At 43.1% G+C, this 17,602-nt stretch overlaps 1 protein-coding gene across 3 annotated transcripts in view; it reads right to left on the bottom strand.

Moving 5' to 3' along the window:
- The window catches only part of slc39a11 (solute carrier family 39, member 11), a 65,692-nt gene extending 49,107 nt beyond the window's left edge, over positions 1-16,585 (bottom strand). For 2 of the 3 annotated variants that reach the window (XM_060037081.1, XM_060037080.1), the window contains exons 1-4: positions 16,526-16,585; positions 15,319-15,431; positions 14,604-14,642; positions 1,203-1,361 (exon numbers count right to left, since the gene is read on the bottom strand). In XM_060037081.1, the coding sequence (XP_059893064.1) occupies positions 1,203-1,361; positions 14,604-14,642; positions 15,319-15,426 (306 nt within the window). In that variant the 5' untranslated portion in view covers positions 15,427-15,431; positions 16,526-16,585. Of the gene's footprint in view, positions 1-1,202; positions 1,362-14,603; positions 14,643-15,318; positions 15,432-16,475 lie in introns of all 3 variants that reach the window. The other variant, XM_060037079.1, reaches the window with a different exon arrangement.
- Positions 16,586-17,602: the final 1,017 nt, after the last annotated feature.

Raw genomic sequence — 17,602 nt, 5'->3', positions numbered from 1 at the left:
CCAAAAAGAAAATATCTCAAGAGGACACACCAAACAAATATTAAATGTGCAATCTTGTGGGACTTGAATCTTATAGTTCTTTATATTATTTCTGTTCTTATCAAGGCGGATAGGGTCAACCCAAACTCCTCACTCCCTATTTAAAAATGCTTTTGGGAAAGGCACCCCAAAAATATATTTGAGCTCATGCTGAAGGAGACAAAATATAAATAAAAAATAATAATAATAATTATCGGTTGTAATCGGCGTCTTTTTGGCCGATGCCGATTATTTTCAAAAAGGCTATAATCGGCCGATTAAATCGGCAGGCCGATAAATCGGTCGGGCCCTAGTATGTATGTATGTATGTATGTATGTATGTATGTATGTATGTATGTATGTATGTATGTATGTATGTATGTATGTATGTATGTATGTATGTATGTATGTATGTATGTATGTATGTATGTATGTTTGTGTGACGCTTTTGGCAACTCTTTCCTGCTAAATTCGAATGCATATGCAAAGCAGCGATGAGTCAAAGTGCCCCTGGTACGCAGCCGTTTCCTGCGTGTTCTGTAGTGTTCTGTCCCAGACAGAACACTACAGACAACAGCTGTTTCCCACAGCATACACTCTGCAATCAAGTCATCGTTATGTACGCCACATGGTGTGTAAGTGGCGGCATATACACACAAACACGTGTGTGTGCGTGCGTGTCTTAGATTAGTCAATGAAAATGTGTGGCTTCCGTTGTTGGTTATGATTATGGTTAGGGGGTAAGGTAGATTCTGGGATGATTTGAGTTGCCTCAAAGTATCCACAAATCAGGGAATGAGATCCTGTGTGCCACCATATGGAAATTCCAGACATCCTATTCTTATAGGATTTGCTTTATTTTAGTTAAATATATGAATGTATTTTTTTGGACAGAAAGATGGATTCATTTTTAAATTAACTCTGAAAATTAAATGCACCACTGTCTTGATTCCTTATCCATTTTGCATTGGCCTCACTTAAATATATCAAGTTCTCTTTCAACATATTGGATGTGTCTCACATTTTTCGACGTGTCATGAACCCCCAGTAAAGTCAGCTCTTGGCACAGTTACAAATAATAGAGAAGAATCGTATTGTTCTCGGTAATCTAATGAGAATCTGATCCAAGTTCAGCCTCCATCACATTATACAGGTGTGTCGTATGTCACGAGCGTCATCCTTACCAGCATTGGCATGACGAGGTCGGCGAGGTACACGAACGCCGCTCCCAGAGTGAAACCCACGGCCACAGGCACGAAAGCGAAGGCACCGTATTTCCCAGAATCCTCTGCCATGCCGATCGCCGGAGCCAGCAACGACCAATAGGAAGCAGCCAGCATCACCTAGGGAGGTGAGTGAAGAGATACAAAAGGTCAGGACGTTTACGGTTCTTATCCAAAGCAACTTCAGGAGAATTCCGAACCCATGATGTCATTGAGAAGCAGGTAGAGGTTAGGCCAGAACCTTTTGAGTCCCAGACCAGCCATTACACTTTTGCCTTTATTGTTGTTGTAGCAGTAGCAGTGATAATATTTTGTGGTGTAAGTATGTGTTCATCCTTGCCTGTGTTTCTGTGCATTCAAAAGAGTAAGTCACATATCCCAAGGGATACACCAATAAAGGCATCCAACACTGCATTAGCTCATAAAATCTGCATTAATTCCAACCTAATTGCCAACTTGCCCAGCTTACTATCAAGTGTCCACAGGGTTAAGAGACAATGTGTTTGTTCTCTCATTACAACAGGTCTTTAGGGAGCACTGATAAACAGGACAAACAGAGGCTAACAGATGCTACCACACCCTGGAGATGCGCTACCAGCTATGTTCGCCTATGGCTATAGCGGACGTCCGATTGACTGACGAAAGCCTATTATCTGACGCGACTGTGAGACCCAGGACATGTGCTGCGCAAGGAACATAATGAGTGGTTTTGCTCTTGTGCTCTTGGGGGCTTTGTGTACCACGGCGCTAATTCCGTTCCAGGTGGAGGCGGTTGGTGAAAATACTATAGCGGAATGCCAAATAATTGGTTTTAAATATCCGGAGGAAGTGAAACTCCTCACTGTTGCACAACCATGATTGTTGTTGCTGGAACAGAGGACCAACACAAAGAGGACCAAGAGGATTTTGCCGAAGCCCACGTTCAACCAACAACGATGTGATTCTGCAGTGTACTCGGTCTACGGTACAATAATGCCTCCAGCGGTGGTGGAAATGTGTCAAGCCCTGAGAGCCCCGGTTGCTTCAGGCATTGTGCCGTTTTTAATCTCTGCCTCTCACCCCCATCTGCCAGTCTCTCGGTCCTGCGTTATTCATGAGTACGTACACTTTACACCTTTAACGCATAATGACATTACATATGAACTCGGATATCAAATCAGCCCTGTGTTTATTCTTGCAGAGTACATACTAGTTGGTTTTGATTTGTTGTACTGTGATACAAGTAAATTATGTTGACAATATTCTGCATTGACTGTGTGTTTTCTGTCTTTAAAATAAAAATAAATAAGAGCAGGGAAAAACGCGGCGAGAGGATGGGAGGTAAGCGGTAATTGACCTGTCAGGGTAAATCAAATAGCCTAGAAAACCTCAGCATAAGGACTGCAAAGAACTTGACTAGCACTTTTCTGAAAAAAGAAAAGTATCCTGTTAGGTTGGATCAATAGCCCCGTCAAAACTGCTCCCTGAGAAGGGCATGCTGCCGGGCTGGCTCCTTCTCTCCAGAGGGCTGACGTGGGGACCAGCAGGATGCCATCAATAGACGGTTCTCATAGTATCAGACCTACTGATAACTAATCCTGCCCCCCCCCGCACACACATGGATATGTATGGAGCGGGTTGGATGTGGCCAGGGGTTGCATGAGAGATGTAGTACCCATTGCCTAGGCAATGTTTCGTATTTGTTTTGTATTTTTAAGACGTTTTACAGGCCATGGCTTAAGTATTCTGGTATTGAATCCATCAGCCAATAAACTGGGAACCCAACATTCACATTCAAATCCATTACAAGCATATCAAACTCCAGAGTTAAGCTGTGCATATTCCACCACAGTCAACACTCAGTAAACCTGTGCATATACCAGCAGAGTCAGCAATCAGGTTAACAAGGCAGTACACATTGCAGTTCTATTCATATTGAATAACTTGGCAGAGACTCTCACTGAAGGTCGACAACAATCAAAGGATATACATCAAAAAATCGAAGTATCTCCAAAAATATCCAAGTGCTGCGTGAGCAATCTTCTAGCTCACAATTGTTTACCAGTGTGCAAAGTATCACTCAGAGGCAGCCGTCTATTTACACCAACCTCCCTATTAGAACATTATGTCATGTCTCCAACAAGCCCTTCTGCGTCTTCCGCTATGCCTCTGATGAGGGATGACCCAAATGTCGGTGTGTTGTGCGGTCCAGAGGGCCTTCCACACATACACTCAGATTAAGATGTGCACTACTCCTGTCACAGCATATTTGCAAAATCTGCCTCGGACACTTGTTGGCTGTTTGTTCCATGTCATGGGCTAATGCAGTCGGAGCTAAATCAACCAGATGGCGTGTGTCAAAGTCTTATTAAAAGTCTGATGCTGTTTAAGATACCGTCAAATGAGTGAAGTCAAGTCGTGCGCGGAAAATTGAAAATGTCTAGCTCCATCTAGATGAGACGCGAGACAAGAACGTACTGCTCTTCAGAACTATTTTAAGTGCACCGTCTCCTCGTCTTTTGACAGCAATGCATCGCTCGCTATAAATGCCATAACCATTTTTATTTTACATCTCGCTCCAAGTTGCTGAGTGTACAACTAAGTGGATTCCCCCCTCACCTCTCCCTTTCAAACAAAGCAGGAGAAGCTACGATGGCCTGTAAGATGAAAGTGGCAGTAGTGGGCTTCCAATATTATGGAAGCCCACTATCGTCTAATGTGTCAAGTGACGAGGTTCCTTGATATATTCATAAATTGTGTACAGTCATGGAGTCTGTAAAACTGTAGATAATCTTGAAAGTGAGATAGCGTTTATGCTTCAAATTGTAAAATGTGTCCTCTCTAGAGCAGATTAACTGTTTTGTGCTGCTGTAGAAATACGGCAGTGGAACATGGCGGTGGAGCACGGCAGAGCAGCACGGCAGAGCAACACGGCAGAGCAACACAGCAGAGCAGCATGGCAGAGCAGCACGGCAGAGCAACACGGCAGAGCAACACAGCAGAGCAGCATGGCAGAGTAGCATGGCAGAGCAGCACGGCAGAGCAACACGGCAGAGCAACACAGCAGAGCAGCATGAGGGGGCTGCTCAGAAGAGGACTCGCTCCCTAGTTAGATATGAAGGGCGCATTCTACAGTGACGGAAACAAAGGTTTGTGTATTTGGCTATTCCAACAAATGACACATTGTTGAGAACATATTGGATTTCTGGAAACTTTTTTTTCTGTTAGATGCCACTCAAGTCTGCGCCTTAAAGAAATAAAGCCACCTTTCAGATCAGCGGTTAAAGGGGTAGTTCAGAATTTTGGACATAGAATTATAGAATTATAGAATTCCTTCGTTCACTGTACTCTGCGTTTGTAGCAATGACAGCGGCAGGTAACCTAGGTATCAGTCCGCCGCTGCCGTAGCCTACGTACAGGAATAACACTGCTGCTGAGACCCCGCAATTCCCTCAAAATGCAATGCAATGCAAGGTTGGTTTTATTTCTAACATTATTCTATAAACAGACATTTAGATTTATAGTCTGTCGTTATAATTGATTTACCTCGGGTGTACTGTGGAGTGGGTAAGACTGTTTTTAATAGCAGGCTAGCATTGCCCGTTGACGTGCGCTAGCCTAGCACGAGCGAACTCTGCAACTAGAAGGACTGTATGAAATGTGTTGAAAACTGTCTCCAGTGATATAGAATACCAATGCTCACTTGGGAATCAGGCCCTATGTCCAAAATTCCGAACTACCCCTTTAACCGCTAAAAGGTTAGAGGGTCCCTGAACGCATTTATTTTAATACAGAGCTCAAAATAAAGTCTGCAGACATTTAATAACAATTTAATTTCACTCTCCTATAGTGGCACCCTCTTAATCCACTGGCTTCTTCCGATATAAGAAAAGCAGAGAAAATGTCTCCCACACAACCCCACCAGCTCATACTGTTGGCTCATTGATAACCCATTTTCAAATGTTATTTCCTAATAACTCCTAATGAAACCCCAGTACGCCCACCACAACAGCATAGAGCTGTGTGTACCTCGTCCCAGTTATCACAGCCGGTACAGTAAGGAACACCCCGCTGGGGGCTGTTTCTATACAAACCACGCAATCGACCCTCAGTCATCATGTGTGATAAATCTCCATGGTCCACCGATAAGAGGCTTTCCTGAAACAACGACGAACCGGACTTCCGCTTAATCAGTGTCGCCGATTGAGTCTGGCTCAGGGGGGGGGGGGGGGGGGGGGGGGGAAATCTCTGTGTTAATTAATTAAAAGTTTCAACACACCCTCTATAACAAACCTCCCCAACTTCACAGTCGCGGTGATTCGTTTCCATGGTCGGGCCAATCAAATCGCTTTCTTAAAACGTTGCAGCGGTAATTGAACCGAATTTCCTGTTTTTGTGCGCAAACTGGGTCGTCACTCGTATGGGGGTCTCTGTGTTAAGTAATATCCTGATGCCATGCGTGCTACTTGTGCCATCTGGAGCATCAGCAGTCTCACAGTTGCAGTGAATGACTTGCATTGACTGCCAATCAGTCGCTGTCTGAAAAGTGTCTGAACTTCTGTCAAGGAACCATGCCTGTTGGTTCAATCAGGGGTAAGTGTTCATATTAATTAACACACCGACTGGATGATTACCATCTCCTTCATCAGATGGCTGCCGGGGGGTTTTATCAAAGATATTGCATCTGCTCTCTCTCAGCTTCTATAGCCCAGGCACTGTCTCAGACTTCACACGGACAGAGTGCTCAATGGATCTGGAGCAAAGATTTAAACAAAACCCAAAATCTTTAGAATTTGTTGTGCTGCACCCTGCATTATGCCATCCATAAACATTGGTCCTTTTTTCAACACATTTTGGTGAACTTGAAATACATATGAAGTTCTCCACCAGAAGATTGCAAGTTAAATGCAAAAAATCCCTGTCAAATGATTGTTCTACGTCAGACCGATTGATCATAAGCACATGATTGATGATGTTCATAGCGATGTTCCAATAATTGTGTCGGATAGTAGATAGACTAATTCAATAACTTTTCTGGCTATTTATAATTAAGTACGGATGGAACCTAGAGTTTGTCAATGCTTCTAAAATGTATCACCATGAGAAATGGGTTGCCAGGGTTCGCCATACGGCTCCTAGAATAATAGTCTCGGACATTCATATTGATTGTATGTTTGTCTGCTTGAACTGTTAAACAGTTTCTACACAAACGATCCTAACCAAAAAATGAATTGAATGTATTGACTCAAGAATAGAAGCTTAAAGGACAAAGCAGAAGCTCAAAGCCATGGCTTCACCCTTTTCTCATCGAATTTGTTTATGAGGGAAGAGGAGAAAAGGAGCACAAAAGAAGTGACCCTCCTTCAAAGGCAGCTTAGAGTGCAGAAAGATGCCAAATGGACCATGGACATATAACAGTAAATTATTCAGAAAATGGGCAACGATCAAAATCACTGACTCCTTTCTTGATCAAAAGCCTAATCAACTCAATCTTGGGTTGAAAATGGTAAACCGCCAGTCTACTGATCAAGATACTCTCACGATCACAGATAAATATAACCAATATGCTCACATGAAGATTACTATTTACAAATGCAACATAGTTAGAGAGAATATTCTATATTCGTACGGACAAAAGCATGATGACTATAGCAGACAGACACAGCGTGAAGTGAAACAAGATCTCTCTTGCCTATCACTTCTCACTTTCTGACATGTTATTCCTCTTTCCTCTTTTTCTCGTCTTCTTCAATGTCGTTTTTTTTCGTATATAGTCACTGAATCCTTTATATTGCCTTTTACATTATTTCCATCTTTCATCCGAGCTGACAAGCCCCTCAGCCTCTTTCTCAGCAACTGCTCTCACCAAGTTAACCTCAAAGGCATTATGGAATTCTCACTCTTTCCTTACTTGAAATTGGCGACTATTGGCAGAGTGTGGTTTCATTCTATCAGGTCACCTCTCAAAAGCTATTGAGAAGGTGTAGTTTCAACCAATATATGTATGCATTTTTTAATTGGTCTCTGGGCTATCTCTGTTGATTGGCATCCTTCAACCTAAGAAAGGAAATTAGTTTGAGATTTTGCGACACTTTAGCCTAAGCCATAATTCTGACAGACATGGTCCAGTAACAGGACCTTACCCTTAAGGAAATGCTCCTCTACACAAAGCAGAGGAGGGTAAGGTTGGATTGGGAGTAAAGTTGAAAATGACCCAACGAGTCTTCGGGGTTCACAAAATAAATGCCTGCGCACAGCAGATTTTAAATTGAGTGGGAACATGGAAAGCAGGTAATTAACTGCAGCGCAAGTGTTGGGTGAGAGAGTAAAAGGATGGACAGTGTTTTCCTGGATTCAATCTAGCTGTGCTGTTCAGGGAACATCTTTTCCCAGAAGAAAAACAACATAAAATACATTGAGAATCCATCAATGGTAGTGATGCAGTGCTATTTGTTTCTGATTAAAAAACAGAAAATGCTGTTCATCAAAAGAATGACAGCAGAATAACATCTTGCTACACTTTACTTCCTAGCGTGTAAAGGCTAGGTCTGCCTTTATACAAATGTGTATAATAGTACCCGTTTCATACTTTGTGTGATATTTGAGATAGATTAATATTTATTGTACGTTTTATATATAGATCTTTATATTTAATAAAAGCATTAAAGAAGCTCAGATATTTAAACTCCTTAATTCGGGTATCATTTCTCACATTTGCCTAGTCAGAAATATCCTCCCAATATGAAAAAATAAAAGAAAATCAAGATAAAACTTTAACTAAAAGTTTAACCAAAATGTTTACCAAAAGGAAGAAGCTAGAGATTGTGCTTGAGGAAAAATAATACCCCTGCCCCAGTAGAAACAATCTGACCGGCCTACCAAGGTGCCAACTAAACAAGCCTCAATTAAGAAAATGGCTTGGAGTAAAACAACACTTATCCCTACCCAGCTGCCACTGAGTCAAGATTAAGACCAAAACAAAAATGCATGTGGTGGAATTAACTAAGAGTGGGAAACTAGTCTCCCACTCTGTGGAAAAATTGGCCTGAGGGGGTTATTTATCTCAATATTCTGTTTTTTTCGTTCAAATCCCCCATGGCACGCTGAACGTACGGGCTAGTGTGGAGAGCCATTTACGGTCTGGGGAAAATAAGATAAAAAAATAAAAAACCTTAGGGAACCAGAAGAACTATTGCAAACTAAATTAAACTCAGAGCTCCAGAATAAATCACCCCTGTCGCTCACATCTTTTTGATACCGTGAGCCCTGACCAATGAAAAAAGCATTAGAATCAGGAATTGGTATCAGACGAGGTACTTTAGCCAGCTTACACCGCGGTCGACAGAGATATCGGCCCAGGAAGGATATGAAGAGACACGGCTGGGGCAGTGGGAACCAATTGAGCAGAACCCAACGAGATCTCCCCATCTTGTGTGCGTCCATCAGGCCAATGGGGAAGGGAAGCCTTTTGGCGCCGCCATACCAGATAACCATTGTATGAGATATTGTTGGTAACAGATGTAGCACATAGGATGGGATCTGCAGGGGGGGGGGGGGGGAATCAATGGGTTGCTCCGTGAGGCAGCTCAGGCTAATGCTAAGGGCTGTTGTAGCCAATACAACAACGTTCCGTGTTCATGGATGTTTACAGTCTGAGATACTACTATTACATCCGATCCCTCATCTCCATTGAGATGGCTCCTCTACCTCTGCTATGAACTACTTGTACTTATCCACCATTTAGTCAAATTCTTTCATCGAAAGGGCATCAGGGGCCAGGAGGCCTACTGGTAGGGGACCAGGAGGCCTACTGGTAGGGGACCAGGAGGCCTACTGGTAGGGGACCAGGAGGCGTGCAGGTAGAGGGCCAGGATGCCTACAGGAGGCCTTCAGATAGGGAGCCAGGAGGCCAATAGGTAGGCAACAAGTAGGGGGCCAGGAGGCATACAGGTAGGGGGCCAGGAAGCCTACAGGTAGGGGGCCAGGTAGGGGCCAGGAGGCCTGCAGGTAGGGGCCAGTAGGCCTGCAGGAAGCCTACAGATAAGGAACCAGGGAGCCAGGAGGTCTACAGGTAGGGGCCAGGAGGTCTACAGGTAGGGGCCAGTCCCCTCAAGTGCCATCCAGATATAGTGTCTCACACACTAGACTTAAGTTCCCCAGCATCCATCCATTCTGCTCTCGTCATCTCAACTGCTGACCTTTCCATCGTCGGCCTGTCTAGCCAAGAGCTAATTGTATTCTTATTTCCTCTCCAATTGCTTTCCTTCCAACCAGAACCAACTGGTTCCCTGCTCTTCACTCAATGTGACAATATCCGCTGAATCCACTCTCTCTCTTCTGCACCATGGAGTGATGTATTTTCAACCTTTTACGATTAGTATATACATGGAGCCAATAGATGACTGGACTGTTTAGGAATTCGGGAAGTCGGAGGAGTATGGTTAGAACACACACACACACACACACACACACACACACACACACACACACACACACACACACACACACACACACACACACACACACACACACACACACACACACACACACACACACACACACACACACACACACACACACACTTTATTGGTGGGAGGGAAAAAGAGAAAATCCTTTGTTTTCCTTCCCTCAAGTGCCAACATGTCCTTTTAGTCACTGCAACGTTGATTGGACTGCGTGCTTTCATTGTTCTCAGCCTCACTTGTTAGTCCCCGTCGGCCATCCTTCCAAAGTGATATTAGCAGTCCTTGTCTATCCCACCACAACAACTCAGAAGCAGCAGAGATTAGGTAATTAAGAAGAAAACATACACAGCTGCTCCTCAGCAAACTAACTGAAAGGTTCAATTAGTTTGTACTCCACGATGGTCTACGGGGGCAGCGGCGCCAGGAAAAGCAACAGAGTCTGTGTGATTGATAGAATTAAAAATGTCCATTTCATTCACAATTTTCCTCGAGAAGAGAAAATGTGCGCACCTGTCGGTTATAAGTTATGAAACTATACGACTAATTTAGATTGAAAGTCACTGTTAAATGATGTGGAATCTTTTGTCAGGGGCTGATTTGAGTGAGCATGCAATTGGGTATTGGTCTCCCAGAGTGATAGTTTGATGGATCTGCTAAATGTATGTTATGGACAAGAAACCAATCTGCGGAAAATTGAATAATATCAATTTGAAATAAAAATGCATTACTCTACGTCAAATATTGGAATAGTCATCGTAACTTCATTTAAAGTTTTGCTGTAGGATCTTTTCTTTCTTGGAATATTATATTGAATCTTTACCCTATAAAAAAAACACAAGATACATCAGCCTTCAAAGATGTGCATTAAACACTGCATATATCTTTACAGCACAAGCTGCCATTTTAGCGCAAAAAAAATATGTTGTGTGGTTGCCGTCCATTCAGGCTTAAATAATTTAGTCCATCTTCTTCTTTTTGTATACAATTCTCTAAGATAGGTCAATCTAGTTTAGTATAGAAATGCCAGCTCCAAGGTTAGTATATCAAATACATCCTTGGCTTTGGTGCCAAAGTTAACCATCTCTTTTAAGTCCTTTGATTCCCTTGAAAACGGAATTGACTTATGCATCCCTGCACTTGCCCATCCTCTCCCTTGCTTCAATATCCACAAAAAAGCAATCATTAACAATCTTAACAAAAGCCAGCATGTGGCTCAGGAGGTAGAGCGGATTGGCTGCTAACCGGCAGGTTGCTAGTTCGATCCATGGCTCCTCCTATCAGAGTGTTGAGGTGCTCGCCCGACAAGCTGGCTGTCGCCTTGCATGGTAGATACCGCCGTCAGTGTGAATGTGAGCATGAATGGGTTTATAGCACTTTGAGTGACCACTGGTTAGAAAAGTGCTGCATAAAATGCAGTCCATTTACCATTCAATCCAAAGTTCACCCACTTGACGGATACACTGCATAAACTACTGAACATTTTCCTATAGCCATACGAAGCAGCGCACACTGTGGTTTAAATCATTTATTTTTACAAGATTTTAGGAAACCGGGGGGAAATTACTTGGGTAATTACTTGGGTAACCTTTCAGGCAACGCTAGGGATTTCCACTATAAACACATTACGTTATGGGGTATATACGTTATGGAGTATTTACGTCCTACGCCCTTGCTCGTAGTTCATAGCAATGCCGAAATAGATGGGCCAAGCGACAGTTCAGCAGATGACAGTAATGAAACACTTCGGAATGCCAGCCGTCATTATAAGAGAGGAGCTCCCATATTTGCCAAACTTGAAAAAATTAGCTACAGTAGTTTACATCAAAAGAAGCTGTATTGATCGCCAATTCAAATAAGACATCAACCAATCTTGTGATTGGCTCGCTTGCTCCTCGTGAAAGTGCCTTACGTCAGAGGAACGTAAATCCTAACGTGCCTCATACAGCAATGTTATTGCTTTCACTAACAGCCCCTTGATCAGGCAACTTGGCGGAGCAGATTTCCCGGAATATCTATCCCTGTGCCCCTTCACACATGACCACATTGAGGAAATGTTCTGGGACATTTCTGGGATAAACTGCATGTGTCAAAGGGGCTTGACGTTACTAAACATGTGATGTTGTTATTGCACACACTGTACGGTAATACCTGTAAATAGCTTTGAGGGAAGGATTTAATGTATATATATATATAATTGATTTTTACGCTTAACAACAACACTGACATTTTGAGGTCACGTCGGCATAGACTACTGGGCAAATAGACATGGTAGTGGTTTGCTGTCCATGTGTATTCCTCCGTTCCCTCCCACTCCAGCACTCCATTACATGACCCACTAAAAGCCTTCTGATTGCCTTCCACAAAATAATGAAAGCTAGAGGTTGGGTGTTGATTCCACCTCGATCTCTTCTAATTCGCAATAACCCTGCAGCTGTTCAACACTAGTTACAAAGTGCTTTGGAGCACAAGGCTAAAATCTATTTGGAAAAGATGACACTATGACATCCCGATAAAGTGTGAAAAGATAAACAGGAGTCTCAAGGGAAATAAGTGCAGAAAGAAAATGGAGCCTAGAAATTGGAGAAGTAAAAGTGAGAAACAAAACTTCAACATGTCAAAAAGGTTTCAGGTTGTCACTCAAAACTGGAGACACTTAATCCTGGGAAGCCTTTTAAGACTCTTGGACACTGCCCCAGCAAACGGCAAGCAACACCAGCGTGCCCATTGGCTTTCGGACCATGTGTTGTGGTCTTGATGGTAAACAAGTCCAATCGATGTCAGATGAAGGTTCAGGTAAGTGAACATGTCCCAATCAGTGTCGGCCATCTTTGGCTAACGTTCTAAAGATCGGTGTTGGTGGTAGGGCAGTGTGCAACCAACATTAGTGTGGACATGTTATCGTTGGGGTTTCCACACTTCCTTATGACTATACCATTAGTTAACAGTTAATTAATTATGGGTTAATTAATGATACAGATGTACGCAGTAAACATGCATGCATTGCACAGGCTAAAAGGCAACAGAATAGGGACCAAAGCCACATATCAAAGCTATCTTCCCGCTAGCCGTGTACACATGTTTAGATGGACGGACACACGGACACACACAGTGCAGTCACACACCGCAGTGTGTGACTGATACTTAAAGAAAATGTTGACGGGGTTGGCTCTGTTAAATATCAAGCGGCGGCAACAGGTCCACTCCGGCTCACACTGAGGCATGAGCTGGTGGTCGCCAGCAGACAGGGTTTGGTTGTGTTCTTTGGGGATGGGGTGTTATTTGGAATTGTATCGTTTTGTTCTAGTTTTGTATGGGCACATGTATAAGACTATTTCAACACAAGAAGGCCTGGAATTGCATTTTGGATCGCACAAGGTGTCCTGGACGGGGAGCATCGCCTGATGGGACTCGTCAACCACGCCATGAAAATGAACGCTACATATTTGCTCTGCGCAATAATTTGAATTAAAAAGAGCAGCCGCCATGGGTGCTGGGTGCTCGGCCCCCTTGCCTGGAAATTGAGTCAGGGGATTGGGAGAAACTGATGATGGATGAGACAGTGAAAGTGAAAGTAAAATTGTAATTAAAAAAAAAGAAAAATGGTTGAGAGATATGAGAGCACAGAGAGAGAGAGTGTGAGTGTGAGTGTGAGTGTGTGTGTGTGCACACACACACGCACGCAAAACTTCTACAGCATACTAAAATAGCTTCACCTGCCCCTTCACAATGTATGCATCGACCTGAATATACAGTGTGCATTGTAGAATACTGAATAACCCCAAGGACTGTTTTTTGCGTCAGTGGGAACAGATGAGCACATGCACGATTATTTCAACACGAGAAGCCCTGAATTCGGAGAAAGCGTTCGCAGAAGGTATCCTGGACGAGGAGCTTCGCCTGGTGGGACTCATCAACCACACCTAGAAAATACAAAATGCCTAGTATCGCTGCCTAACTCCACCGGACCGAGCCGAGCCTGCAAGGCTGCCGCATATGGACACATGTTGAGTACTGTTTATGAAAGCCCAGTCCTGCATAAACATTTGGGTTATCTGTCTCCTGTTCATACTGGTATTTACATATAATACCATAACACGGATTAAAGCGGCAGCAGTAGGGGACCGAGAGTGGATTGATGCTGAGGCTTGTTGATCCCCTCAGTATGCCAGCACACCGGAGTTGCTATTCAAGGCTAAGCACAATTCCAAGATTCCACGGTTTCCAAACAGAAGGGAAAGGATATTCGATCATCAAACATAGTCAAATACAACAAAGATTGCTGAATAGAACTGAAGGAAAAACCCTATAAAATAATAAGTATTTTAAATAAATGTATTATTTCCAACAATTCTACTACAGAATTGTATAAACATCACAGAAGTGGAAAGATCACTACTATCAACACCAAAGAAGCCTTTAACTCCCAAAGAGAAGACGGGAGGGGCCAGAGAGACAACACAAGGCTTGATTGACACAAGGAGGAGGTGATCAGGAAATGCTTGTTCACAGTATGACGGGGCGTACAGTTCGGAGATTAGAGTTTAACATCCTGCTGGGATTGAGTCGTTCCAATCTCCCAACAAAATGACAGTGGAAGGAAAGGGACACAGAGCAGTCATGGCTCCGGATTCACAGATTCTCTGAGTCACAAAACAACAAGCCCTCAACCAGCAGGGGTGGCAGTTGATTCCCTGCTTCTAACCAATCACCGGGAAGCTGGAGATTGATAGGATACCACCAGAGATTCAGGAAACTGAACACCGGCCTGTACTTTCCACTATGCACTTATATGTCGGGCATCAGAATACACAACCGTACACATACAACACGTTTCTCCTTAATCCGCTACTAGCTTTTGTGTGTGTGCTTGTGTGTGTTTGTGCATTTGCGTGCGTGTGCGTGTGTGTGTGTGTCTCACCCCAGCTGCGAAGCCTAAACTGCCATCCAAAATGCGTTTCTGAAAGACAAGCAAAGGGTACAGTTAATTAGAGAAAGGAAGATAGGAAGAACGAGAATCAAACCATGAGAGTAGTTGTCTTCAACGTTGCAGGTCTGCAATAGGCCTGAAACATCAAACATGAGTGATATGCTCCCAAGTGTACTCAGAACACCCAAATAAGTTCAAAGATATGTTGAAGAAAGTAAATGGTATGTCCTGAGACAAACTTTACTTTTAACTTGCAATACGGATATTTTTTGCATCGAAATGGAATAAAAGACTCAAGGACAAACAATAGTCAAGTACAACGTGTTGTAGAGCCCCCACAGTTACAGTCAACACCTTGAGCAGGAGCCCAGAAAGACGAGTCCCTGCTTCCAGGAATGGGTGCCACAATGGCCAAAAAGAATAGTAGCCTCAAGGAAAGGGCATTTATCAGTGAAGAATTAAAATACAGAAGGAAAAGCAAGGCAAGATTCAATACAGAAAAAATATGGTGCATTCAATTGGACTAAACTTGACAGACTTTCATCAGTAATTTCTCCGCCACTGTTAAGTCATTTTATGTGAGAGCACTTTCTGAGACTGTAAGATGCTTTAGATGAAAAAAGCATCCATCATATGGCCACTGTAATGATGCAACGTTGTCTATAGAATTGCAATAATATAATAATATGATGATGGTGTGTTGTACCTGTCTGCTGGAGAAGATGAAGACGAGGGCGGCGCCAGCAGCCGTCAGGGCCCAGGTGAACAGAGTGCCCAGGAAGGCCTGAGTGACAGGGCTGTAGCCTGGCAGCATGGTGCCTGTCACACACACACACACACACACACACACACACACACACACACACACACACACACACACACACACACACACACACACACACACACACACACACACACACAATTACTTGTGTTATCTAGCTTTATTGGACAGAAACATTTTCTGTTTTCCTTTCTTCTATTGCCAATATCGCCCACTAAAACCCAAAATAAACTATGTTTTCCATCAGCATATGCCAGGGTTATCTGCGACTGGCAGACTGGGCCACTGGTGAATTCTATGCAATCGAAGTTTACCTCTGGCAGTAACATTTAACACATTACACTGGTGATATTGGGATTTACAAAAGCTTATTTTTACAAACTGACTACACCAGCTCAACTTGATTCTCCAAAATTATTTTGCATGAAACGAAGCGAAACGCATGAAATTAGAATGCAGAGTGTTTCTCACTTTCAACATTCAACTCTGCATAACCTGAAAGACTCCTTATCTAATAATCACATACAAGCCATTCGAAAACACCAAGAATGGAAGGCTAAATTGTTTGCATTAGTTAGTCAACTGGAAAACAAGTGATGTGGCAGTTCCTGTAACCTCCCTTTGTATTTGTTTAAGTGTACACACCAGTCTTGCTACCAGGTATCAAGTCCGAGTTTTAAATCATTTTAAGTACATTTAAACATTACAGGACCTACCAGTGTTTCCCGAAAACATGACAACATCTTATCTTGAGCAAAAGTCTATCTCAGTTTTACTTTTGTTTTGAGGTTACACTATTTGTTTCGAGAATGTTTGGCTGTGTTGTGGTTTTTTATCTGTACGATTCATTTCATCATCATAACAATGCAAAATACGTTATTTGTATCCTTTAATATCACAGCATAAAACAAAACTATTAAAGTAATTGTATGTCACAATGAATGCAGAGCAGTTAAACCATACAGCATATCGTTACAGACAACGGATAACAATACTTGCTGGTCTATATAACGCAGAAACACGAACACAATTCAAAACACTTTGAATAGATTTGCTTGTATACACATAACCGTATAACTTGCCGCTTTTCGCAGTTTATTTCGCTCAAATGTCTTCATGCAGGTCTACTTACAGCTTGTTCCACTGGCCCCTCTCGAATCTTATGTATTTACTTCCTGCTTCCCAGTACACGTGTCTGTGACAGTTTGAATCCCGCCCTCTCGCATAGCGTATTGGTTAATATCCCCGTGACGTTATGCTTTGGGTGGATAAAAAAGATGTTTCTCGAATATAAAATGAACACGCTGTTTGTTTATTTTTAATCAGTCATTTATATTTGAGGATGTTTAATTATGTAGATTAACTCAGTCAAGAAACCTGTAGAGCAGGATAAAAGGGTGAGGCTCAATATAAGAGCCTAATCCTCATCATGGTTATTCAAACTTCCAGCTCATGTATGGTACATCAGAAGTCTGACTCTTTTATACCAATACGATCTTACTATCAATATATAACATCAATATTGATTGCAATTACCCTTCCTTCCTTACTTAGACCATTGTATTGTATTATATTGGTCTCTGATTTCATATATGTGTGTGTGTGTGTGTGTGTGTGTGTGTGTGTGTGTGTGTGTGTGTGTGTGTGTGTGCGTGCGTGCGTGCGTGCGTGCGTGCGTGCGTGCGTGCGTGCGTGCGTGCGTGCGTGCGTGCGCGCGCGTGTGTGTGTGTGTGTGTGTGTGTGTGTTTTTGTCGGTGGGTGTGTGACTGTGTGTGTGTGTGTGTGTTTGCATGTGTGTGTGCGTGTATGTGTGCGTGTGCGTGTGTGTGTGTGTTTTTGTCGGTGGGTGTGTGACTGTGTGTGTGTGTGTGTGTGTGTCTGCATGTGCGTGTGTGTGTGTGTGTCTGCATGTGTGTGTGTGCTTTTACAAGGCGTCCAGGGGAAGTGGTTTTCTTTGTGGAATGTCTCCCCCCCATCAGAAGGTCTACCAGGAGGTTCTTCCTCCGCTCGCCCGACCCCACCGACCCCTCTGCCGCGGCTCCAAAGCATCCTGAACTTTGACCTTCACCCTGATCATTAGCTGCCGATGCTAACCGCCACACTACTCTGCCGAGACCATAAAACACACGTGAAGATAAGATCAAATCATGAATCACATGTAACACGATCAAATCATGAATCACATGTCAAGATACAATGAAATCATGAA

The sequence above is a fragment of the Gadus macrocephalus genome, chromosome 18, assembly GCF_031168955.1.
Source record: "Gadus macrocephalus chromosome 18, ASM3116895v1".
Taxonomy (NCBI): Eukaryota; Metazoa; Chordata; class Actinopteri; order Gadiformes; family Gadidae; genus Gadus; species Gadus macrocephalus.
Note: the sequence above shows the minus strand (reverse complement) of the source record. Positions and strands in the feature narration are given on the sequence as shown.